Raw genomic sequence first — 23986 nt, forward strand, 5'->3', positions numbered from 1 at the left:
CCGGCGAGCGAGCGCGGCCGGTGACCGAGCGGCCGGGGGCGGCGAGCGAGCGCCCGCCCGGGGCCGGGCATGTGCGGCGGGGCGGCGGGCAGGGCGCCCGGGCAAGGGCGTTTGAAGGAAACGTGAAGCGCGGCGGCGGCGGCGGCGGCATGGACGCGGCGCCGGGCCGGAGCCCCGAGCCGCGGGAGAAGCCGCCGGTGCTGGACGGGGAGGCGGCGGGGGCACCCGCGGGAGCGGCGGGCGCGGCCCCGGCCTCGCCGGCGGCGGCGGAGCAGATCGTGGCGGAGGGCGAGGCGGCGGCGGCGGCGGCGGGCACGTTCGTGCAGCGGCAGCTCGGGGCCATGCTGCAGCCCGCCGTGAACAAGTTCTCGCTGCGCATGTTCGGCAGCCACCGGGCCGTGGAGATCGAGCGGCAGCGGGTGAAGTCGGCCGGCACCTGGATCATCCACCCCTACAGCGACTTCAGGTGGGACCCGGGCCCCGCGCCCGCCCCGGCCCCGGTGCCGCCGCCCCGGCCCCGGCCCCGGCCCCAGCCCCGGCCCGGCCCCGCGCGGCGCCGCTGTCCGTGGTGCTGAGCGCGGCCCCGCCGCCCGGCCCGGCCCGGCCCCGCCGCGCCGCCGGCGACCGTCGGGGCAACAAGTGACGGGCGCCGGGGCTCCGCTCCGGGCCAAAGGGAGGCGGCTTCCCACCGCAGCCGGACGAGCCGCCGCGGGGCCGTCCCTCACCGGTGCCTGGGGCCGCGCTGCCCCAGCCCCTTCCCCATCCGCGGGTTGTCCCGCGCCCGGCCCCACGGGGAGCACAGACAACTTTCTTCTGCCTCAGCCTCTCCCCGGGCCCCCGCACCCCCGGGCCCTCGGGGCTCCCGCTGGGCCGGGGGCAGCCCAGCCGAACCGAGGACCTCTGCTGACCCGGCCCTGGGCGTGCGAAGGAGGAGGCAGGGGCTGCCTGTCTTTGCCTCCTTGCAAAGCTTTCCCCCCCTCCTTCTCGACGCTGTTTTTAATTTCTGCGTCTGGTGAGGAGCCGTGCCGTCCCCACGGGGACACGGGCCCCATGAGCTGCCCACAGAGCCTGCCCAGCACGGGCTCTGTCTCCTCGGCCCGGGCAGCTGCTGGAGGAGGGCAGGGCACCCAGCGAGGAACCGGGCCTGGCTCACGGTGTCACCGGGATCACAGGGGGAGCTCGGGGACAGATGATGTGGGAGGAACTGGGTGTCACGGGGATGTTGAGTCATATAGGGTGGGCTTTCTCTACGGGGGATGAAGCTGCCAGGCAGTCATCTCCCATAGCAAGCTGTGACACGGCCGATGTCCCCAGCCTAGCGAGGCACCCTGGAGCGGGGCCAGCACTCGCTGCGGGTCCCCGGCACCTGTAGCCAGCTCCCCTTGCAGCTGGGCCCCAACCTCCCGTGCGTGCCAGCTCCCCTGCACTGTTCCAGCATGACACCGAGGGCTGCAAGCCCTAAGAGCCCTTTTCCTGGGGAAGTCACCCCAAAGTTTGTGAGCCTGAGCTTGGCATGAGCGGCTTGCGCAGCCGGTGCCCTGCGCTGAAGGTGACATGAAGCGAGCTGGCAGATGGACAACCGGCGGGATTACGCTGGTGTTTATCACATTATGGGGATACAGAAAGGCCACTGAGATCAGGGCCCAGCGCGTTCAGCCTGACACATAGTAAAGGACGGGGCCTGCCCTAAAGAGCTTGAGCCTAAATCTGAATCAAGAGCTCCCGGCGGCTTCAGGCAGCTGTGGGTGGCAGGCGGTTTCCCTGCTCAGCGCACGGCATTTCTTAGGGCGCGGTGTGGGGGTGCAGGAGGTGATTGCTCGGCCAGGTCAGGCCCCTTCTGCCTTGGCTGGCATCTCCTTGCCTGCCCCAGCAAACCTTGGCCGTGGGCAAGGAGGTGTTAATTTGTGCGAGTCTCCTTGCCCTGGAGGAGCTCCCCGAGGAGGTGGTGCCCTCCTCCCTGCTCTCTTGCTGAAGGAGCCTCACGTGGTGCCACGACTTCTCCCTCCTCTTCCCCGCCGCCTGCAGAAAGCCCAGTGCCTGTGCCTCACCGGCACTTCTTGTCATGTGCAAAAGTCAGTTTGGATCCACGGGACACTAAGAGTTGCTCTGACGTTGCCTTTGGAGATTCAGGGCTGAGGCTAACGGGGGCAACCAAAGGTGGGAGCTAGACTTGCTTTCCCAGGCATCCATGAAGACTTTGAGTGTGGAGCCTGGGAGTCCGCTGAGCCGTTGCAGGAGCCGTTGCAGGAGCCGTCGCAGGCCTCGTGAAGAAAGGCATTACATGAGTTTGTGTGAAGATTGAAAACATCCCAGCCACATTTGCATGTGAACGGGGATGCTGAATTTTATGGCATAACCAAACACTGATCAACTGCTGCCCGGTGTCTCTTGCCTTTCTTCCGAAGCCTCTAAGCTTCTCCACTTTCAGAAAAAGAAGGTGGATTACGGTGTCCTGCAGGCCCTGGGCTGTGTAGCTTCTGCCCAGTGCTCGCGAGCAGCCCCTTTGGGACTAGACGTGTTTCTCCCACCTTCCCTGTGGTGATGGCACTTGTCTATCCTTGCTTGGCTGCTGCCTGGCTCGCCCATGCTACAATCCTGACCACCTCCATGGCCCCCGAGTCCCTCGGCCACCCCAGGAGCTCAGCGCTCGGTTTGCATAACCAGCAAAGCTTATTCTAAATCCTGCTAAGCCAGCCCGGGTGGCGGCAGGGAGTGGCGGATGACAGGGAGCTCCACGGAGCAAAGCCCACGTCCTCCCTGAGTTTTCCACAGGGCAGATGTCAAGTTTGGGGCAGGAGCGTATGTGTGCATGCACTGCCATGCCACGAGGAGAGGAAGGAGCGACAGCCAAGCTCCTCGAGCTACAGCCCTCCGTGATGTTTGCTCCCCCAGACCCTTGGCCCTGCTCTGCCTCAAGAGCCAGTGCAGAATTGCTCCTCTCCGCACATATGTACCTGCATGTGTCCCAGCCAAGCAGAAGGGTCTTAGTCATGTGTGTGGGACAGGCACGTGTGCCTGTGTCCTGAGCGCCTGTCTCTCCGCCTTGTGTTGGACTCTAACTTTGATCCTGGGTTTGTTTTCTAACTGCATGTGTCCTGCCTCTCCTCACTTCCCCCTGCCCCGCTCCATCCCCCGTGCTCCCTTCCTGCAGATTTTATTGGGACCTCATCATGCTGCTCCTGATGGTGGGGAATTTGATCATCCTGCCTGTGGGCATCACCTTCTTCAAGGATGAGAACACCCCTCCCTGGATCGTTTTCAACGTGCTTTCAGACACTTTCTTCTTGGCTGACCTGGTGCTGAACTTCCGGACAGGCATTGTGGTGGAGGACAACACGGAGATCATCCTTGACCCTCACACCATCAAAATGAAGTACTTGAAGAGCTGGTTCCTGGTCGACTTCATCTCCTCCATCCCGGTTGACTACATCTTCCTCATCGTTGACCTGGAGACCCAGGTGGATTCTGATGTCTACAAGACAGCCCGGGCCTTGCGCATCGTCCGCTTCACCAAGATCCTCAGCCTCCTGCGCCTGCTGCGCCTCTCACGCCTCATCCGCTACATCCACCAGTGGGAGGAGGTGAGAACCCCTTGGGGGTCCAAGGCCCCTGGTCAGGGTCTCGGGCCAGGTCAGGGATCCCTGGCTGTGGGCTACAGCAGCTGGAGGGCAGGGGTTCAGAGGGCTGTTCTGGGAAAAGTGTTCCTCTGTAGCTCCACTCCTGCCTCTTCCCCAGATCTTCCATATGACATACGACCTGGCCAGTGCTGTGGTGAGGATCTTCAACCTCATCGGCATGATGCTGCTGCTGTGTCACTGGGACGGCTGCCTCCAGTTCCTGGTGCCCATGCTGCAAGACTTCCCCAAGGACTGCTGGGTTTCCATGAACCACATGGTGGTGAGTGCCTCGGGCAGGGGCGATACCGGCCGAGCCCCTACCCGGGGGGGAGGAGAGGATTTGGTTGCACATCTCATACTCTAAGGCTGGAGCTGCCTGGGTCCACGTGCTGCAGAGCAGCATCTCTCTGGTCATAGCCCTGCAATACCAGTGAGATGGGGTAGAGGGAATGTCTGCATCACCTTCCCATCTCAGCCCACCTTGGCTGCTGCTGGAGTCGGAGCAGCCAGGGGAACAGGGCAGTGGGGCTCCTGCCTCCTCCCCCAAGCAGGGGCTGGTGCAGGCTCAGGGCTTTGCACAGTCCCCAGTGGCTCCTCCTGGAGCAGAGCTGCCCTTGGGGCTTGGACACGTCAGAAACCTTTTCCTCACTGGGGCTCTGGGGAGGGGGGCTGGAGGGTTCAGCCCAGCAGCTCCTTCTGACAGAGCCCCCAGTGCCACTGTTCCCTCGTCTGCAGAACGACTCCTGGGGGAAGCAGTACTCGCACGCCCTGTTCAAGGCCATGAGCCACATGCTCTGCATCGGCTACGGCCAGCAGGCGCCCGAGGGCATGACCGACGTCTGGCTCACGATGCTGAGCATGATCGTGGGGGCCACCTGCTACGCCATGTTCATCGGCCACGCCACCGCCCTCATCCAGTCACTGGACTCGTCCCGGCGCCAGTACCAGGAGAAGGTCAGCGGGGTGGGGTAGTTAGTGCCTGAGTACTGGGGGAAGACGCCCTGGCACGAGTGGGTACAGCTCCAAAACCTGCTCAGCACGGGCTGCCCTGCAGGTTCCTGCCCTGATCTCTGCCCTTGCCACTCACACAGGGGATGTGGGACTGGGGTAAGGCTGCCCATGTGGGTAGAGACGCCCCATTCATGATGTTGGGGTTCACCCTAGCATAGTGAGCATCCTCATCTCTGCCCTGGGACCCTCTGCACTCTGAGTGCACGGGAGTCCTGTCCTTGGCCCCAGAGGTGGCCTTTGGGACAGGGCCCTAGAGCAGGGGTGGCTGGATCCCAGCTCCGGCAGCAGCTGCTTCTCACTGCCAAGGAGAGGGAAAGCGTTGGCTGGCAGCGCCGCCGGCCTCTGGCGTGGTGCAGCTTGCTTCAGCGCAGCCCCGTGTGGCTCTTTCTTGTCCCCACAGTACAAGCAAGTGGAGCAGTACATGTCATTCCACAAGCTGCCTGGGGACACGCGCCAGCGGATCCACGAGTACTACGAGCACCGCTATCAGGGCAAGATGTTCGATGAGGAGAACATCCTGGGTGAGCTCAGTGAACCGCTCAAAGAGGTACGGGCCGTCACCCCAGTGCTGGTGACTTGGGGGCGGGGGGCTGTTGCTTGCTGGAGTCAGGCTCAGCAATGTCGCCGCTGACCTGCTCCTCACCCCACAGGAGATCATCAACTTCAACTGCCGCAACCTGGTGGCCAACATGCCCTTGTTTGCCAATGCGGACCCCAACTTTGTGACAGCCATGTTGACCAAGCTGCGCTTCGAGGTCTTCCAGCCTGGAGACTTCATCATCCGTGAGGGCACCGTGGGCAAAAAGATGTACTTCATCCAGCACGGGGTGGTCAGCATCCTCACCAAGGGCAACAAGGAGACAAAGCTGTCTGATGGCTCCTACTTTGGGGGTGAGCCCAGGCTGGGGGACCTGGAGAGCAGAGGGGAGCGAGAGCTGCCGGGGGGCAGGAGCTGGGGCATCCCTGATGTTTCTGCCCATCCCCTCTTGCCCAGTGCCAAAGGCTTGGCATCCACCTCACACGGGGCTCTGGGGCTTAGAAGTCCACCACCCTTGTTCTTATGGGGCACCTTGTCCAGCAGATTGAACCAGAGGGACCAGCAGTCAGAGCCCTGAATTCTGGCTGGCTTGGGCAGAGGGGGCATCCACCCACCCCACCTCTGGCAGGAGAGGAGGATGGTTTAGAGCAGAGCACCTGAACCAGTTTATAGGCTACAAGCATGGGTTTGGGAGAGAAACAGGCCAGGCGACCACAGCAGCCGTGCCCAGGGATGTCTCCATGGCCTGGGGAGGGAGGAAAAGGCCGTGGCTGTCCGAACTCCCGGGTCTGTCTCTCCTCCTGAGTTGTGCTCTGTTTCTGTGCAGGGTGTGGGAGTGCCGGGCAGTCCTGTCCCTGATCTGGCTGCCTTTATCTGGGGAGGCTGTTGGGAAGGGGAGGGATGGCTGCATCATCCTGACACCCAAACCTGTCTCCCTGCAGAAATCTGCCTGCTGACGCGGGGCAGGCGGACGGCCAGCGTGCGAGCTGACACCTACTGCCGCCTCTACTCCTTATCGGTGGATAATTTCAATGAGGTGCTGGAGGAGTATCCCATGATGCGCAGGGCCTTTGAGACAGTGGCCATGGACCGGCTGGACCGCATAGGTGAGGAGCAGCCCCTGGTCCCAGCACGACAACCTCTGTGCCTGCTCCCAAGGGCCACGGCACCCCAGCCCCACGGGTCATGGCATCATGGACCCCGTGGATCACGGCACCCCAGCCCCATGGGCCCCCAGCAATGAGGATGAGGGGGAGCACAGGGAAGGAGCCTGCCTCCAGGATCCTCTCTCCTCTGAGGCAAGATACGGTCAATGCCATAGGACAGGCTTCCCGGGGGGGCTGTCACCCTCCCCCTCACATATTTGCACCGGCTGGCATTGGCCGGTTGCTCATCCTCGCGCCCCCTCACCAGTGGAGGACAAGCAGGACCACAGCCCCCAACCCCCAGCCTGGAGCCTTTGGAGGCAGCACTCCCCTGTTTTGTCCCCGCTTCTCCCTCTGCCCCAGCCCGGACCTTCCCCATGGTCTTGCTTCCCTTCAGCACACGGTGAGGTTTTACTGTCCCTTCCCCACTGCCACCCTGCCCTCCACGGTGTCCCCGAGAGCCAGCACTCCCAGGGTTGGTGACACTGCTGCCTCCCACCCAGGGAAGAAGAACTCCATCTTGCTCCGCAAGCGAGCTGAGCACAGTGCGGGGCCCATGAACAACGAGATGATCCAGCAGATCGTGAAGCACGACCAGGACATGGCCCACAACATCCAGGACCTGCAGCAGATGGCGATGGGCCGGGAGCTGAGCGGCAAGCCGGTGATCTGGGAGCCACTGGTGCACGCGCCCCTGCAGACAGCCGCCGCCACCACCAATGTGGCCATTGCCTTGACTCACCAGCACAGCCTGCAGGCTCACATCTTCCTGCCGCCCTCCTCCATCTCCAGCCCGCTCTCACCTGAGGCCACCCTGCTCACGAAGCAGGTGCGCAGGTCCCAGCCCAGCCTGGGGGGCTCCCGGCCCTCCTCCGTGAGCTCCCCATCAGGGACGCAGTCCCACCTCCAGACGCCCGCCGCTGGTTCACCTTCCTCCCCCATGGTCCAGTCCCAGGCGCCCCTGGAGGGTGGGGGCCAGAGACCAAGCCACGGGGCGCAGCCCCTGCCGCGCGTGGTGCAGAAGGGGGAGCTGCCGGCGGCAGCCAAGCAGCCCCCGGCCGGCTCCCAGCCCCAGCTCTCCAAGTCCCGGGGCACCTCGGTCTCCACCTCGCTGCTGCAGCAGGCAGCGGGGGCTCCGTCCCCCAGCTCGGAGCAGGCGCTGCCGGCGGGGAGAACGCTCCACTACAGCCTGTCCCGAGCCACGGGCTCCCACATCTCTCTTCTGATGCAGCCCCGGCAGCTGGTGAAGCACAGGAGCATCCAGGGCCTGCCTGTGGGGCGGCTCACCCAGGACGTCCGGCTCCTCTCCGCCTCCCAGCCCTCTCTTCCCAATAAAGTGGCCCAGCAAGCCGACGGGAGCTCCTTGCAGCAGGGCAGGAAATCCGCAGGGAACCTGGCCCGCAGATCCTCTCCCTCGGTAGCCGGACTCCTCGCCAAGCCATGTGCGGGAATCCCAGGCCAGCCAGCACACCCGCAGCAGATGCCTTCAGGATCGCTGGCTCAACCCAGCCGCTCCGTGGCAGGAGCATCCACCCCGCAGTCCCCGGTCTCCGTGTCCAGGCAGGCAGCAGGTCCCTCCCGCAAGGGCTCCGTGGCCTTCAGCCCCGAGGTGGAAACGGGGAAGCCCAAACTCCCATCCAACATGTGAGCCCCCGGTGGCACCCGTGCACAGGCAGGAGGGACCCGGGCACTCCAGTGGCACCTGTGGCAGGAGAACAGAGGTGGCAGGAGAGGCAGAGCGCCTGGCGAAGGCCCCCAGCCCCGGCTGCGTCGGAGGGAAGACGAGGTGAGAGGCAGCGCCCGGGGACATGGTCTGGCCGCTCTGGGCACAGGGGCACAGCAGGGATGGGTATGGGGTAACCCCAGAACTGGCCCAGCTGGATGAGGAGGGGGTCTGCTGACTGCACCAAGGTGGGGGACCCTGCCTGGGCTCTCCCCTCCTTGCTCCATCACCTTCTGTCCTGAATCCTGCCCTCCTGGAGGCAGCAGGATGGGTCAGAGCCCTCGCCCAAACCCCGGCCTCCCTGGGGAGCCCGGCTCCCCGCAACTGCTCCTCGGGGGCCGGGCCCCACCACGCTCTGCCCTCGCGCCCCACGGCCTCTCCTCGGAGCCAGGCCGGCGCTGGCGGCTCTTCCAGGCTTGTCCTCTCACGCTCACCTCAATCCCCGGAAAGCTCTGCCCAGCGCCTTTGCTTTTTGGGAGAGGAGGGAGAAGCAGCCCCCCACTGCCGAGGGCAGAGCGAGGGGCTGGAGCCCACGGCGGGGTGTCCCTGGGCAGGCAGAGTGAGGGTACCCAGGGCCAGCGGGGGCCGGGTCCCCCCTCCCTGATGCCCTGGCAGGTCCCTTGGGGCATGGTGCCAGGACCTGGGGGTCCGGGCAGGGTCCCCCTGGTGTGACGAGTGCCAAGCGGTGGAGCCAGGGGCAGATGGGTCTCCCACTGAGCAGCCCCCGAGTGCCTCTCCCCGGCTTGGAGGAGCATCTTGCCTCAGATGTGCTGGGTCCCCACGGGGTTGGGATGTGCCGCCGGGCAGGGCTCTGCCCCTACACCCAGGTGCTGCAGCCTGGACCCTCGCCATGCTCTGGCAAGGGGACAGCCTGGGGCAACCCGGCTGCCTGCGGCTCCAGGAGGACGCCCAGCTCTGCTCCCCCCGTGCCCTGCGCTGCGGTCCTGTTTCCAGACTGCCTGGAGATGCCGGTCACCAGCGCCGCAGCGAGCAAAAGGGTGACGTGAAGAGATGCCAACCCCGGGCAGCGTCTGGGTGACGTGCGGGGCCGTGGGGCTGCCGCCCCTCACCCTCCTGGGTCTCCATGCGGGAGGGCAGGGGCCCGGGGTCCCTGCGGCCAACCCACATCGCCCCTCCAGAGCCAGTAGTCAGCAATGTGTGTTTGAGTCGTGGCTCTGCCGAGCAGCTGAGCTCTGCTTACAGTGTCGCTTTGGGCCAACCGTGTTAACAGTCCTGGTTATAGTAGTGTCCCCTCCCGACCCCGCCGCGCTGCGTAAGCTGCTTCCCACTACTGGAGTCAGGAACCATGGCTTGTAGTCGTGCTCTGGGGCTTGGCTGCTGCCGAGCGGGGCCCACCGGACCCCCGGTGCAGCGGGCAAGGGTCTTGTTCCACGCGGTACTTCCCAGAGTGAGGTCTTCAGTTCTACCCCCTCGTGTTTTGGGACGTCGGGACCAGTCCAGACCACAGGGCTGCTCGGGGACCCCAGCCTGCAGGGCACAGCAGCCCGGCAGGACCCCGTCAGCGTAACCATCAGAGGGGATGTCCAGCACTGCCTTTTTTTCACGGACTTCAACTCCCCTTCCCCGCCCACCCCCGCGTCCCGCTCCATCCCCGTGGTCGGTGTCTCCCCAGCAGCCCCTCCGGAAGGGGTCTGCAGCCGGGCCGCGTAGTCAGACGTTCCCGGGCTGTGTTTACACTGCGTGATGTAGATGTTTTAGCGGTCATCCTAGGTGTCCCCACAGAGCACGCGAGCCCGCCCGGATGGCACCGAGCACGGCTCCGCTTCTGCCGGCTGCACCGCCGGTGCACCCTCCCCACGCCGCAGCCCCATGCCAGGAGCCAGAGCCACCCTGTGCTCCGGTCACCACCGCGGCGGACCCCTGCCATGAGCCGCGTCAGCTCATGGCCCCAGCGCCCGGTCCCGGCGGGGAGGCAAGAGGGGCGGCTGGAGGGGCCGGGGGTGCCGGCCGTGCACGCGCGTGCCTCTGCGGCGTGCGTGGGCGCAAGTCTAGCCACCAAAGACCATGATCCTTCACTCTTGCACTCACGGCAGTCGATGTACAGAGCTTGTAGTTTTCATATCGCAGAGAATTTAAAAGCGTTTTTTATTTTTGGTCGTTGTACATAATGGATTTAAATAATAAAGAGAGATTCTGAGCTGGTCTGGGACAGCATCCTTCGGTGCCGCCCACCGACACCCCCAGCGCCCTGCCCGCGGGGACGGGGGGATGCTGCCCTCCCCCTCCTGCTTAAAAGCCGGATCCGATCCTGGCCCTTCCCAGAGCCAGGAGCGGCCGGGGCATCCTCGGGTGCCCGGCGAGGGGCCTCTCCCCGGCCCCGCAGGCCCAGGCAGCGCAGTGGGAGCCCAAAGGCAACAGGTCCCCTCCCGCCCACCCCCGTCCCTTTAGGCCCCGGGAGATTAATGTTTAATCTTTGGTTATTTTCCCCTTCCATCTCCCTTCCGTTTATTAACCTGGGGGGAGGGGGAGGTTTGATACCGCCTGATTGCAGAGCAGACTCTAGGCATTAACTAGATTAAATGAAGGTCATGCAGTGCGAGATGGGCTGGGGTGCCCGAGCCACAGCAGTCGGGGCGTTTGCGGTGCACAGCCCCATGCGGCGCTGCCAGCGCAGCCAGCACAGGTCTGGGGGCACAGCTTTGCTCTGACCGCACCCCTCCTTGGCAGCTCCTGCCTCCGCACCCTGCCCCAGCACCATCGGCACGGCGCAGGCAGCCACCCCGCGGTGCCCTGCCGAATCTCCCCACGGCAGCCCCGCTGCGGGGCTGCGTCACCGGGGCAGCCCCTGCCCGCAGGACGCTGGCGGCAGCCCCACCATCAGCAAGAATTAGGCTCTGTGACACACGATGAGATCAGAGCTGATTAGCGGTTTCTTTCTAATTTGATTATTTCAGATTACACAGAAGGCAGCCTGATTAAGAGCGCGTGTAGGCTAACAGTCCCCTGCCCCAGCACCCAGCTGGAGGGCCGGGCTGCGCTGCCAGCGCCCGGGCCTGGCTCTGCCCGGCCAGCGAGCCGCTCCGCAGAGCGCGCCGAGGCTGCCGGAAGCAAAAAGAGCATTTTCTTGGGAATACAATTCCCCCTATCTGCCTCATGCCCAGCCACGATTAACCCACCGTCTGTAGGGCTGGGCTGCTCGGGCAGCCGACGCAGCCGGGGCTGGGGAGGAGGCGAAGGGACCTGCTGGCTCCCGGAGCGGGCAGAGCCCTGTGCAGCAGCCCGGCCCCTGCGTTCCCGGCTGCGGCAACGGCAGGTGGGGGATTAGCAGGCAACAAGGCAGAGATTGATTAAACCGGGGTTAGCCGAGATTAAAGGATTATGGCGGGTAAGCGGGAGATTGCCAATCAGTGGCGCGGGCGCCAGGGAGGGAGCTGCAGGGCCAGCGGCGGCGGTGCGGGAAGGCTGCCACCGCAGAGCTGCGCCCAGCCGGCGAGTCCTCGGCCCAGCTGGGTGACGGCCATGGGGACGGCGGGAAGCCAAACCTCCCCCTGGCACCCGGGTTCTCGCCTGCACGCGAAGGTGTGCGGGGCACCCCACCTGCACTGCACCCCCGTCACACTGCACAGCACCCCTGCACCCCACAGCTGCAATGCACCCCGGCATCCCACAGCTGCGCTGCACAGCACCCCTACACCCCACAGCTACAGTGCACCCCTGCACCCCACAGCTCTGATGCACAGCACCTCTGCAACCCCCAGCTGCACCGCACAGCACCCCTGCACCCCACAGCTACAGTGCACCCCTGCACCCCCCAGCTGCACTGCACAGCACCCCTGCACCCCCCAGCTACAGTGCACCCCTGCAGCCCACAGCTGCACCACACAGCACCCCTGCACCCTCCAGCTTCCCCCCCCCAGCTACAGTGCACCCCTGCACCCCACAGCTCTGATGCACAGCATCCCTGCACCCCCCCAGCTGCACCGGCAGAGCACCCCTGCATCCCACAGCTACAGTGCACCCCTGCACCCCACAGCTCTGATGCACAGCACCTCTGCAACCCCCAGCTGCACCGCACAGCACCCCTGCACCCCACAGCTACAGTGCATCCCTGCACCCCACAGCTGCACCGCACAGCACCCCTGCACCCCACAGCTGCCCCCTCAGCTACAGTGCACCCCTGCACCCCACAGCTGCACCGCACAGCACCCCTGCACCCCACAGCTGCCCCCTCAGCTACAGTGCACCCCTGCACCCCACAGCTGCACTGCACAGCACCCCTGCACTCCACCACTGCTCCCCCAGCTACAGTGCACCCCTGCACCCCACAGATGCGTTGCACCGCACAGCACCCCTGCACCCCCCAACAACATTGCACCCCTGCACTCCCCAGCTGCACCGCACAGCACCCCTGCACCCCACAGCTGCCCCCCCAGCAACAGTGCACCCCTGCACCCCACAACTGCACCGCACAGCACCCCTGCACCCCACAGCTGCCCCCCCAGCAACAGTGCACCCCTGCACCCCACAACTGCAGCGCACAGCACCCCTGCACCCCACAGCTGCCCCCTCAGCTACAGTGCACCCCTGCACCCCACAGCTGCACCGCACAGCACCCCTGCACCCCACAGCTGCCCCCTCAGCTACAGTGCACCTCTGCACCCCACAGCTGCACCGCACAGCACCCCTGCACTCCACCACTGCTCCCCCAGCTACAGTGCACCCCTGCACCCCACAGCTGCACCGCACAGCACCCCTGCACCCCACAGCTGCCCCCCCTCCGCCACCCGCGCCCCTCACGCACCCCCCAGCTCCTCGCCCCGCCCCCGCAGTCCCCGCCCCGGGCTGCGCCCCGCCCACGCGCTCCGGCCGCGCACTCGCTCCATCCTCTCCCTTCACCAATCGGCCGGCTTGGTCCCGCCCTCCCCGCGCTTTTACTGGCTCATCCTCCTTGGGCTCATTCTCATACGATGGCACGGGCCAATGAGCGCCGGCTCCAGCCGTGGCCGGCGGCTGGCTCCGCCCCCGCGGCCCCGGACTACGCGCCCCGGCGAGCCCCGCGCCCGGCGCCCGCGCGGAGCGGAGCGCCTCAAAAGGCCGGCGGGGCGGGTGCGGGCCGCGCTCTCGGTCACCATGAGCGGCAGCGGGGTGAAGGGGGCAGCGGCGGCGGCCGAGCGGGAGGAGTTCATGGGCTTCTTCCCGCAGATCGTCCGCGACCTGACGGAGGGCGGCCTCGGGCACCCGGAGGTGGGCGACGCCGTGGCGCGGCTGAAGGAGGTGAGGAAGGGCCGGGGGCCGGCGGGCCCGGGGTGCTCGCTCCCCGGGTGCTCGCTCCCCGCTGCCCGCTCCTCTCTGCCCGCAGGTGCTGGAGTACAACGCGCCGGGCGGGAAGTGCAACCGCGGGCTGACGGTGCTGGCCGCCTTCCGGGAGCTGGCGACCCCCGGGCAGCAGGACCCGGAGAGCCTCCGGTGCGCCCTGGCCGTCGGCTGGTGCATCGAGCTGGTGAGAGCCCGGGCGGGGGGCGGCTGGGGACCCCCTGGGGACCCCCCACGCCCCCTAACCCAGCCTCTCGCAGTTCCAAGCCTTTTTCCTGGTGGCTGATGACATCATGGATGCGTCCCTGACGCGCCGGGGGCAGCTCTGCTGGTACAAGAAGGTGAGAGGGTTCGGGAGGCCCCTGTGCGCTGGGGGAGCGCGGGGGGTCCTGTGGGGTCAGGGTGTTTTCTGACACTTCCCTGCCCTCCCGGCGCAGGAGGGGATCGGTCTGGATGCCATCAACGATGCCTTCCTGCTCGAGTCATCTGTCTACAGGCTGCTGAAGAAGTACTGCGGGGAGCGCCCCTACTACCTGCACCTGCTGGAGCTTTTCTTGCAGGTGAGCCCGGCCCCTGCATCCCCCTCCCGCAGATTTACCTTGGGCCGGGGCTGTTTCTGGATGTTTGAGGGCGTGTGGATCTCGGACTGTTCCTTAAGTTCCTGGGCATCCTGCCAGACACGCACCCTTCCTTCGTACTCGAAGAGGAGCCGATGTGGGGCTTAGGTTTGGGATTTTCACTGTGCTGTGGGGACTTTCCTGGGGGACGGTGCAAATAAATCCTTTCTTTCCTCTGCAGACTGCCTACCAGACTGAGCTCGGGCAGATGCTGGACCTCATCACTGCTCCTGTTTCCCAGGTGGATTTAAATCGCTTCAGCGAGCAGAGGTAAAGAGACGGAAGGGGACAGGGATGCCAGCCCAGCTGTGGCAGGGTGGCTCTGCTTGCACTCCCTTCCAGACCGTGTAAGAGAGACAGCTGGCTTGCTGAAGTGCTGCTGTCGCCTGCCAGGCTTTGGGGAGCAAGTCTTGCTCACACTGTCAGAGCTTGGGAGCTGGTTTGGAGGGAGATGCTGCTTTTCTCCGGCTGGTCCTGATCTGCAGAGCCCTGGTGGGAGGGGAAGGCCTGGGCTTTGCCACTGAGCGTGGTTCCTCTGCCACAGGTATAAGGCAATTGTTAAGTACAAGACGGCGTTCTACTCCTTCTACCTGCCCGTGGCCGCTGCCATGTACATGGTGAGTTTTATGGAAGCAGCCTCAGGAGGGGCCTGACCCTCGGTACGAGGCTGTTGAGGAGGGCAGGGGGTTTGGGAGATTGGGAGAAGGGTGGAAGGCAGGTTTGGAGGGCTTTATTCCTTTTTCCCCCTCTTAGACTGGTATTGACAGTAAGGAGGAGCACGACAATGCCAAAGCGATCTTGCTGGAGATGGGCGAATTCTTTCAGATCCAGGTAGGAGGTGGCTCCCCGTCCCTCGGTGCTTGTAAGACGCTGGTTGTGGCGCTCACGTGCTTCCATCTTCGTACAGGATGATTACCTGGACTGCTTTGGGGACCCGGAGCTGATGGGGAAGGTTGGCACTGATATCCAGGACAATAAGTGCAGCTGGCTGGTGGTGGAGTGTCTGCGTCGGGTGACGCCAGACCAGAGGCAGATCCTGGAGGTAACACCACCAGGCTGACAGAAACCCCCTGAAGACGGGGGAGAGGTGGTGTGGACTCCCTCTCTGAGGACGTGGTGTAGGGGGAGCGTAGTGCCGTAACGTACACCCGAAAAGCCCTGTGCCGCCCTGCGTAGCTGCACTGTGCTGCTGCCTGGCTGGGAGAAGGGTTGGCTGTTGTGAGCAGTTTAAGATGGTAGCAGGGAGAACAAGAGGTGACTCCTGCCGCACTTCGAACGAGCAGCGACGGCAGTGGCCGTAAGCTGGACCTCAGCCTGACTTGTTCTGGTGTTTTCTCAGGAGAACTACGGCTGCAAGGAGCCCGAGAAGGTGGCAAAGGTGAAGGAGCTCTATGAGACTCTGGGCATGAGGGCTGCTTTTCAGCAATACGAGGAGAGCAGCTACCAGCGCCTGCAGGAACTGATCGAGAAGCACACCACCCGCCTCCCCAAGGAGATCTTCCTTGGCCTAGCTCAGAAGATTTACAAGCGGCAGAAGTGATGGTGGGCCTGGCCGTGGACTGCTTAGTCTTTGCTAAGGGTTTGCCCCCCTGCCTGCAGCTCCTGGGCGAGGGTCTGCTGCCCCCCCGTCCGGCGGGTCTCCTGCCGTGGGGGGGGGTCCGGGGGCTGCTTGTAGACCGTGCGGTGGGGCTGCGGGGGGTTGTAGATCATCTGCCAGCGTTTGTGTCAATAAACATAAGTTATTGCGGGCGCGTCGCTGCCTGGTGTTGGCTGGGGCGGGGGGGGGGGGCGGTACCGGCACCTCCGCTGCTTTCCGGCTGCAGGGGCTTTGGGGGGCCGGACTGGAGCACCGCCCCCGCCGCCTCCCGGGCGGGGCGGCTCCCGGGCGGGGCGGGGCGGGGCCGCGGCTCCTCCCTCCCGCCAGCCGCATTCGCCGCCGCAGCGCGACGAGGTGAGTGGGGCTGGGGCCGGGGGGCTCCGCGGGGGCACGGCTGGCTCCGGGCAGCCGCAGCGGGGAGGGGAAGGGGCGGCTGCACCCCGGCGGCACCGCTCCGGCGCCGGTGGACGCTCGGTGCCGGTCAGAGCCGTCTGCCCGAGGCCGCCGGTGGATGCCCGGGGCCGGGGCTCTCCCCTCGGCAGGGGAAGGGCCGAGCGGTGCGGCAGGCTGCAGCAGCTGCCGTGTCTCGGCTGCGGGGGGCTGCCAGGTCTGCGGCGTGTTTCTGAGGCCGGGCCAGGGCCGGGCATCGCCTCGCCCCAGCCCTCGGCTGGCCGTGCCCTGGGCTGAGAGCAGTGCCACCCTCCCTTGGCTGGGAGCAACCCGGCTGAGGTTTCCAAGGGCGTTTTCTCCTTGACGGCATCTCTGAGATGCTCCCGACTGCCGAGACCCGGCAGAGGGATTCAGTCCTGCTGCTGCGGACGCCTGGAGCGGCCAGAGCTTCCTCGGACCACGCTCAGGTCGTGCTCCGGGGATCAGCTGCCGGCTCCCCGGCCACCAGCAACCGGCTGCAGCCCCTGCCTGGCCGGTCAGGCCCGAGCTCAGTGGGGAGCTGCGGGGCAGCCCCTCTCCGCTTGGCGTATTCCCGTCTCTGAACCCACAGGCCCTCGCGCCGGTCGCCTGCAGCCGGCCCTTCCCCGCTCGGTGGCTGCCGCAAGGTCACCACCCTCCCTCTCGCCCTGTCCGTTCCTCTCCAGGTTTGTGCCGCCACGTTCTCCCCCGCCGACTGAAAGGGCGTTTGGTGTTTGCAGGGAGCTGGATGGTCTGAAGAGAGGAGCTGTGGGGCTCTCCGAGGAGCCCTGGCACTACCAGTGAGACAGCATCATGCTGGCTCCGAAGAAAGGCCTGCTGTGCAACCTCAACCACATCCATCTGCAGCATATCTCCCTGGGGCTGCACCTCTCCCGGCACCCAGAGCTCCAAGAGACCTCTGCCTCCATGGGCGGAGGAGACCAGACCGGCTGCAGCGACTGCCCGGAGAACTGTGAGCAAGTGGATGCCAATTCCAACAATCCCTCCTTGAAATGCCGGTGTTGCGAGTCCCACACTCAGCAGCCGGTGACGTTGGGTCTCCAGAACCAGGCAGCTCAAGAGGATTTCCCCTGCCTGCATGCTGGAGGGAAGGTGGCTTCCCCTTGTGATCCCCCTTGTGATCTGGCTTCCTCCTCCTCCTCCTCCTCCTCTGTCAGTAGCTGCTCGGATTTCAGCTTGGATGACTCCCCGGTCTCCGTGTACTGCAAGGGGTTCTCCAGAGAAGAGTCCCAGTCCCCTGAAAATCAGCCCAACGTCATTCCCGTAGAAGATGCCCGGGATGGCCAGTTGTTGGCTGACCAGAGTAGGACGTGTGATGGAAGAGACACCAACCTCAACCCGCCGGTGCTCCAGAGATCGGACGCCTTGGCTGGAGGGAGCCCGGACAGCCTTTGCAGCAGTACCTCGTTTGACTCCCAGTGCGATGAGACCTCTCCCAGCGCGGCAGTGCAGAAGACCACCAGCATCTGCACCAACCTAGACCCTAACTGCAACTCCCTCCCCAACCCTGATGCTGCACCTCTGGCACCGCCAGTGCCAGGACGGTGGGATCCCGGTCTGAACAGCGCTCCTGAGCCGCGGCCCCAGGCTGGCAGCGTCCCCCCACCCGTGCCCCCACAGCCCCGGAGACGGCTGCAGGTTCTCAATGCGCACAGAGCAGAGCAGCTGCTCCTGCCCGCGCCGCTGGCGGAGCCGGAGCCCAACTCGGGTGATCTTTGCAGAGACACGGGCAAGAAGACCATCACCTCCTTCCACGAGCTTGCCCAGAAGAGGAAGAGGAACGCGGCTGGGCCTGCTCTTGCCCAGGCCAGGGCTGACCGGAGCGACTGGCTGATCGTATTCTCACCTGACACGGAGCTGCCGCCCCCCAGCGAGCTCCTCTCCAGTGCCGCGGGCCAGGAGCCGGCCCGGCCCCAGCTCCAGCACGACTGGCCAGCGAAACCGCCCAGCTCCAGGCAGAGAGAGGTGACCACGTTCAAGGAGCTGCGGTACCGCAGTGCCTCCAACAAGCCCAAGGGCCAGCCAGCCTGCGAGCGGGCAGAGCCGCTGGCATCTCAGCACCTTCCCGCACCCCTTGAGATGGCCATAGGCAGCGACGGCGCAGGCTGGATGCCACCCGTGCCTCTGGGTGGACACTTGCTGGCACCTATGGAGAGCCACCAGCCAAAGAGGAGGAGATCCCGACCGGGACTGCAGCCCATTGCGGAGGGACAGCCGGGGGACGCAGAGGAAGGGGGGCTGCCACCGCGAAGCTGCCTCCCAGGAGAGAAGGGGCTGGGCTCTGGTTGTGATAAAGACGCCCTGGTTCGGAGGCTCGGGGGACCCGGTGGGGACCTCTGGGTGCCAGGGACGGTCGAGAGAGGAGACGAGACCTGCAAGGAGGGTAAGAGTTTGGGTCCCCTCTTCCGGGCTGGTGCGGGGGTGTCACCCTTTAGGGGCAAGGGGGAGCTGCAGCCTGGGGCGCGGCGGCCACGTCTGGGGGTGCAGGACTTGGGGGGGCGGCCGGCTGCGCAGGCGGTGGGTGCGTGTCGGCGCTGGCCTGCTCCTCGCTAGCTGGAGGCTCTGTGCCGGGCAGGCCGAGGGGCCGCTGCTCCCCCCGCTCCGTGCACGCACGGGTTCCCCCTCCCCGTCTCCGGCTGCGCTCGGGTGGGGCTCACGGCCCGGGAGGTGCCCCGGCCTTTCCCCGCCGCCTGGGGCCGGGCTGGCCCCGCCGAGGCGGCACCTCCTCACCCCGCCCTGCCCCCGGGCTCCCTCCGGGCCCTTCCTCTTCCCCGTCCTTCCCCGCCGCCCGGCCCGCGGGGACAGGCCCTGGGCGGGCAGCGGGGCCCAGCGCGGGCCGGCCCGTCCCGCTCCGCCCGCCGCGGCCTCCGGCTCCATGGGCGAGCGCGGCCCGGCTGGCCCCGGCCCCGGCCGCGGCCCCGGCCCCGGCGCCGCCCGCGGTGAGTGGGCCGGGGCGGCGGTGCGGGCTCCTTGCGGCGGGCGCGGCCTGGGCCTCCCGCGGCAGCGGCGCTCGGGCCCCGCGGACGGCTCCGGGCCCCGCTTCCCCCCCGGCCCCGCCGCCCCTGGCAGCGCCCAGGCGGCCGCGGGGGAGCCCGGCCGAGGCCCCGCGGGCTGCGCCTGATCCCGCCGCCCCGCTCTCTCCAGCCAGGCCCTCGCCGTCCGCCGCTGGAGCCGCCCCGGGCGCAGCCCGGCCTGGCGCGGGGAGCACGGAGGGAGCCCGCCGCCCCCGGGGAGAGCAGAAGAAAGGTAACGGCCCCGCGGTGCCGCCCCACCGCCACGCTGGGGGCTGAGCGGCCGCTGCGCCGGGGCGGTTTCCCCTCCGGAGCCTCTGCCAGGTCCGTCCCGTCCCCGCCGAGCGGGGCTCCGGGCGGTGGCAGGGGTGGGCAGAGCTGGGGCGGTGTGAGGGGCTCGGCCAGAGGCGGGGGGGGGCTGGTGTCGGCACCCGCAGTGCTGGGCAGGGGCAGGGACGAGCAGGGACGGGGCAGTGCCAGGCAGTGCCAGGGACAGGGACGAGCAGGGGCTGGGCAGGCGCAGGCAGCGCTGCCTGCTGCGGGGCCCAGCCCTGCCGCCTCTCGGCAGATGGTGCTGTCGGGCCGGAGAACGGGGGTGGGGCTGCCCCGGCATCTTGCAGACACCTTGAGGGTCTCCTGCCCGCGCCTCCCCCCGGCCTCGTCCCCTTGGAAACGGCGGGTCCTTCATCTCTGCACCCGAGAGCTACAGGTTCCCATGGCAACAGCCTGGGATGCTCCGTTACCCTGGGCCTTCCTGGCGCCTGCCCGCTCCCCCCGGCTCCTCCAGGCCTTGATGTCCGGAGCTGCTTCTCGCTGCCGGCGTGGCCGGTGCGGTGCCAGGCAGCCCCAGCCAGCCGCACGCTGCCGATGGGCAGTGGCGGTGGGGGCGGGTGCCGTGTTGACATCTTCCTTTCCTTTGTCCGACAGCCCTGCTGATCGCTGTCAGCACCGCTGTGGATAAGATTATCGCCCACTTCAGCACCGCGCGGAACCTGGTGCAGAAGGTGAGGGTCTGGGCTGAGGCTCTGACCGGGCTGGGGCGGGCAGGGGTGAGGGCAGCCGTGCAGGCTTTGGGCAGGAGGGGCTTTGGGGCTCCCACCATCCCTCCCTGCAGGCTCAGGGTTAGGAGCTGCCGTTCCCCTCCCTTTCCTCTCCTCGTGCCTCCCTACTTCAGGCCCAGCTGGGAGACAGCCGGCTCAGCCCAGATGTGGGTTACCTGCTGCTGCACACCCTCTGCCCCGCGCTCTATGCCTTGGTGGAGGATGGGCTGAAGCCATTCCAGAAGGATGTTATCACAGGCCAGAGGAAAAATTCCCCCTGGAGTGTGGTGGAAGCCTCCGTGAAGACAGGTCAGTGTGAGGAACATGCTCCTGGAGATGTTGGGATCGGCATCTTGAGGTACCTGGAGTCCTTTTCCAGCCGGGGCTGCTCTGTGCCCCCAGAGCAGTGACCGTGTCGTGTATTCCACAGGCCCCAACACCCGCTCTCTCCACAACCTGTGCTGGCACGTGGCTGGGCTGGCCCCTCTCAACAGCACCAGACAGAAGTTTCATGCCTTTATCCTCGGCCTTTTGAAGTGAGCATTGGCCCTTGATGGCCCAGGCTGTCCTTGTTGCGATGGCAGGTTGGAGCAAAGTCCCAGGAGCTCTAACGTGGGTTCCCTTTGTCTTGTTCAGCATTAAGCAACTGGAGCTGTGGATCTCTCACCTGCAGAAGAGCCCAGGTAAGGACTCAGTGCCCAGAAGCTCCCCACCCAGGTCCTCTCCTACTTGCCAGGGTGATAATCCCATACCCGTTCACCCACAATGCTTGGCTGGGATTTCTGTAGTGGACAAGGGCATTCTTTTCCGTGGCTGTCGTACTGGATGAGGGCAGTCAGCAGACAATTTGGAGCGTCCTTTGGACGTGCCAGGATGGACCAGCTGGCCTGGGAGGGATGTGTGGGCAAGGGCAGGGCATTTTGCAGCTGTCCAGCACTGTCCCTATCTCGTAGGTGTAATCTCCGTGCTGTATTCACCCACGGCCTTCTTTGCCCTGAGTCAAGGCCCTCTTCCGCACCTCGCTGATGAACTGCTGCTGCTCATCCAGCCCCTCTCAGTGCTGACTTTCCACCTTGACCTGCTCTTTGAACACCACCACCTCTCCGTGGATGTAAGACCCTTGTCCCGTCGGCTGGAGTCACCCCTGTCTCCTGCCCGCCATGCTGCTCAGGCTCGGGGGGCTGTGCAGCCTTCTCTGGAGGGCCAGAGCAGTGCTGCAGGGGCAAGCCTGGAAGACGAGACCCCCCCCGATACTCTGGGGAGGGCAGCCGGTGCAGAGGGCAGCACAAGGCCCCAGTCCCAGGCGGCCGTGCACGGGCTGGTCCCTGGCCCCCAGGTGGGGGCTGCCCTGCAGCAGACCTTCCAGCACGTGCTGCGGTGGGGCGACCAGCTCAGTCGCGCTTTCCTGGGAGGTGACAGCTCCCCGGAGACCCACGGGCCTGAGGCAGGCCCTCGGGGCGCCGGGGCTGGCCTCAGTGGCTGGTGGGGCCAGCTGAGCCAGGCCTCCAGGATTTACGCCGCTCCTAGCAAGGAAAAGTTCCCCTTCATCTGGTGGACGAAGCTGCGGACGGCTGCGGGGGATTCCAGCCCCGGCCAGGCTGCGCGACCCCACGTATCTGTGAATGAGCCTAGAGGCACGGAGCTGCAGCTTCTTCAGACCAAAGCTGTCCCTGAACTCTCCAGCCCAAAGCCCAGCAGCAGCGCTGACACCTCTGGGACCTCTTCCCCTGAAGACCTTATCCTGCCTGCTGGAGCTGGAGCACCCACCAAGCCAGATGATCCGGCTGCTGGAGAGAAACTCCTGGCTGCTTCCCCAGAGCCGTGTGCGAACAGGAACGGGGCAGCCCCTGCCGACCCAGAGGCTGGCAGTCCTCCTGGTCCTGGCAAGGGCAGCTGGCTGGGCCGGCTCTTCGGAGCCACCAGCCCCTCTGGCAGGAGCTGCCCTCCCAGTCCTGACACCATCTCGGCCCGGTCCAGGTGAGACCCAGCTTGGGCGGGGGGGGGGAAGCAGCGTGGGCTGAGGAAGGGTTTTTCTCCCAGGTGGTGTACAGAGAGCACGCCGTGGGGCTGGCTGGCCTGGCGGGGTGTCTTGTACTGCCTGTTACCCAGGTTGTGCTCCTGGGCTGTTGCGCCATGCTGGGGGATTAGCACATGTCCCAAGTGCTGCTGCCATCACGTTGCCTCACTCCTTTAGAGCAGCAAGAGCTCGTGGGGGAGGCTCGGTGGTGCTTGATGGAGCCCTTGTCAGCTCCCAGATCGCCAGAATAGTTTTCTGAGCAGGATGGGTGGGAAAAGGCTTCCCAGATGAGCTTGTGGCTTCCTTTGCTTTGTGGCAGGAGACCCTCCAGCTGGCTGTCCCCCAGTGCGCGTGTCCTGGCTGTGGTGGTGAAGGGGCTGGCGTCGGAGAAGACCCGTGATCAAGAACAGCCAGAGAGGAACACGTGCGACGTGCCCCAGACCCACAGGTGATGCAGGGCACGTAGTGTTTGGGGCTGGAAAGCTGGTGGTGGATTTTTTTGGGGGGCGAAGCAGGGGCTGTTTCCAGGCATAGCCTGGATATCCTACACACCTTTCTAGGAAAAGGCTTACACCACTCCTTGGTGCTCCCTTGCACCTTGACTGCTTCCCCGGAGATTCCCCCCCTCTCCTGCTGCGCTTTGGGTGAACCTGTGCGTCTGCCTAGCTGTGATCATTTGTTTTTCCCAGATATTCTGGGGCGGGATTTTGGGCATTTTCTTTGTCTTGTGTGCTTTCTGGATTCATAGCAGCTTGTTTGGGGCAACTATGTGACAGCTCTGACCAAGTTGTGGCAGGTCAGAAAAGCTGTAGTGGTCCTTCCGTGCTTGCGCAGCGTCTGTCCAAGCGGAGGGCGAGTGGCCGTCTCGTTCGGCCGTCTCCCTCCTCCCAGCCCGCGCTGGCCCCGACCTAGACTTTCCCCTCCACATCTGCGCAAGCGCTGCTCACGCTCTGCTGCTGCTCCGAGGGTCTGCTGGGCAGGATGGTTTTGTGATGTGGCTTCTCGATCAAGTCCATGGTCAGATGGCATCTCTGCCTGGGGAGGGGGGGTCACTGGCTGCGCACAGGAGCATCAAAACCTCTCCTGAGTTCTGTGGGAGCTTCTCTCAGTACCTGGGGTCCCCGGGGAGATGAATCCTTGATGGCGTTTGTTGTGCAGGGCAGTTCGGGCGCTGTGTGATCACACAGGTGCCGCCGCTGGTCACCTGAGCTTCCAAAAAGGGGACATCCTGCAGCTGCTCTCTACCGTGGATGAAGACTGGATCCACTGCTGCCATGGAAACAGCACTGGCCTAGTTCCTGTCGGCTACACATCCCTAATTTTGTGAGGAGGCGGAGGAGACCCGAGGAAGCAGCTGAGCTTGCCGAAGCAGGCGCCACCTCCGGGAAGGACCATCTCCTGCCACGGCTTCACCGCCTTCGGGGCTTCACCACCACCGGGGCTTCACCACCTTCAGGGCTTCACCGCCTTCGGAGCTGGCGGTTCCATAGGGCACCCTGCCCTGGTGCCTGTCGCTGCTGCTCGCTCGCATGACGTTACCGTCTGCTGTGGGTGCGTCCCGTGAGCCACCGCTCTGCCTGTCCCCGCGGGTCTGCTGGCACTTCACCGTGGTCCCCATTTGGGACCTGCTCTCGCGCGTTTCCTCAGCCGCTGCCCACGCCTGTGCCGGGGAGGGAAGGGCCCTGTCCCTGCGCGGTACTCAGCCCTGTATGTTGTCTCTGTGCCGTCGTGTCCTGCCACTGCCGCCACCTCCACGTGCCCTGCTTTGCCCTGTGGCCGGCGCTGGTGGCCCAGGCCACCGATGTGCAGTCCCAGCACTCTGTAAATAGTTGTAACCACAGGAACGAGCTTATTCCAGGGGGAAAAAGCTGGAAATAAAGGTTGTGACTCACGTGTCCGCATGTGTGAATGGATCATTGGATGGGTCGGGGGGGTTGGAAGTGGCCACGTGGCCTGGCCCTGCGTGG

The 23986-nt window shown here is 65.6% G+C and overlaps 3 protein-coding genes across 6 annotated transcripts; all 3 read left to right on the plus strand.

Moving 5' to 3' along the window:
• The first annotated feature begins 149 nt into the window (after nt 1–149).
• Nucleotides 150–10197, plus strand: HCN3 (hyperpolarization activated cyclic nucleotide gated potassium channel 3). Its single transcript, XM_075175999.1, has 8 exons — nt 150–466; nt 3152–3581; nt 3736–3897; nt 4353–4571; nt 5029–5175; nt 5279–5519; nt 6108–6272; nt 6815–10197. The coding sequence occupies exons 1-8, from the start codon at nt 150–152 to the stop codon at nt 7957–7959; spliced, it is 2826 nt and encodes a 941-aa protein (XP_075032100.1). The 3' UTR covers nt 7960–10197.
• Nucleotides 10198–13017: 2820 nt separating this feature from the next.
• On the plus strand, nt 13018–15671 carry FDPS (farnesyl diphosphate synthase). Of its 2 annotated transcripts, none has more exons than XM_075176013.1 (9): nt 13018–13269; nt 13355–13495; nt 13569–13649; nt 13746–13868; nt 14107–14195; nt 14470–14542; nt 14679–14756; nt 14833–14967; nt 15265–15671. In XM_075176013.1, exons 1-9 carry the CDS (start codon nt 13126–13128, stop codon nt 15463–15465), a joined length of 1065 nt encoding a protein of 354 aa, XP_075032114.1. In that variant the 5' UTR covers nt 13018–13125; the 3' UTR covers nt 15466–15671. The 2 variants fall into 2 exon arrangements, 1 of the variants encoding a protein (XP_075032114.1); XR_012677610.1 differs by having other exon boundaries at nt 13055–13269; nt 14833–15043; nt 15265–15344.
• Nucleotides 15672–16623: 952 nt separating this feature from the next.
• Nucleotides 16624–23916, plus strand: RUSC1 (RUN and SH3 domain containing 1). Of its 3 annotated transcripts, none has more exons than XM_075175996.1 (9): nt 16624–18334; nt 19096–19197; nt 19890–19966; nt 20137–20311; nt 20433–20538; nt 20639–20685; nt 20956–21979; nt 22339–22467; nt 22957–23170. In XM_075175996.1, the coding sequence occupies exons 1-9, from the start codon at nt 16744–16746 to the stop codon at nt 23150–23152; spliced, it is 3447 nt and encodes a 1148-aa protein (XP_075032097.1). In that variant the 5' UTR covers nt 16624–16743; the 3' UTR covers nt 23153–23170. The 3 variants fall into 3 exon arrangements, with proteins under 3 accessions (XP_075032097.1, XP_075032099.1, XP_075032098.1); XM_075175998.1 differs by lacking the exon at nt 22957–23170 and adding an exon at nt 23183–23916 and having other exon boundaries at nt 16627–18334; XM_075175997.1 differs by lacking the exon at nt 22957–23170 and adding an exon at nt 23178–23916 and having other exon boundaries at nt 16634–18334.
• Nucleotides 23917–23986: the final 70 nt, after the last annotated feature.

The sequence above is a fragment of the Calonectris borealis genome, chromosome 29 (genome assembly GCF_964195595.1).
Source record: "Calonectris borealis chromosome 29, bCalBor7.hap1.2, whole genome shotgun sequence".
Lineage (NCBI taxonomy): Eukaryota > Metazoa > Chordata > Aves > Procellariiformes > Procellariidae > Calonectris > Calonectris borealis.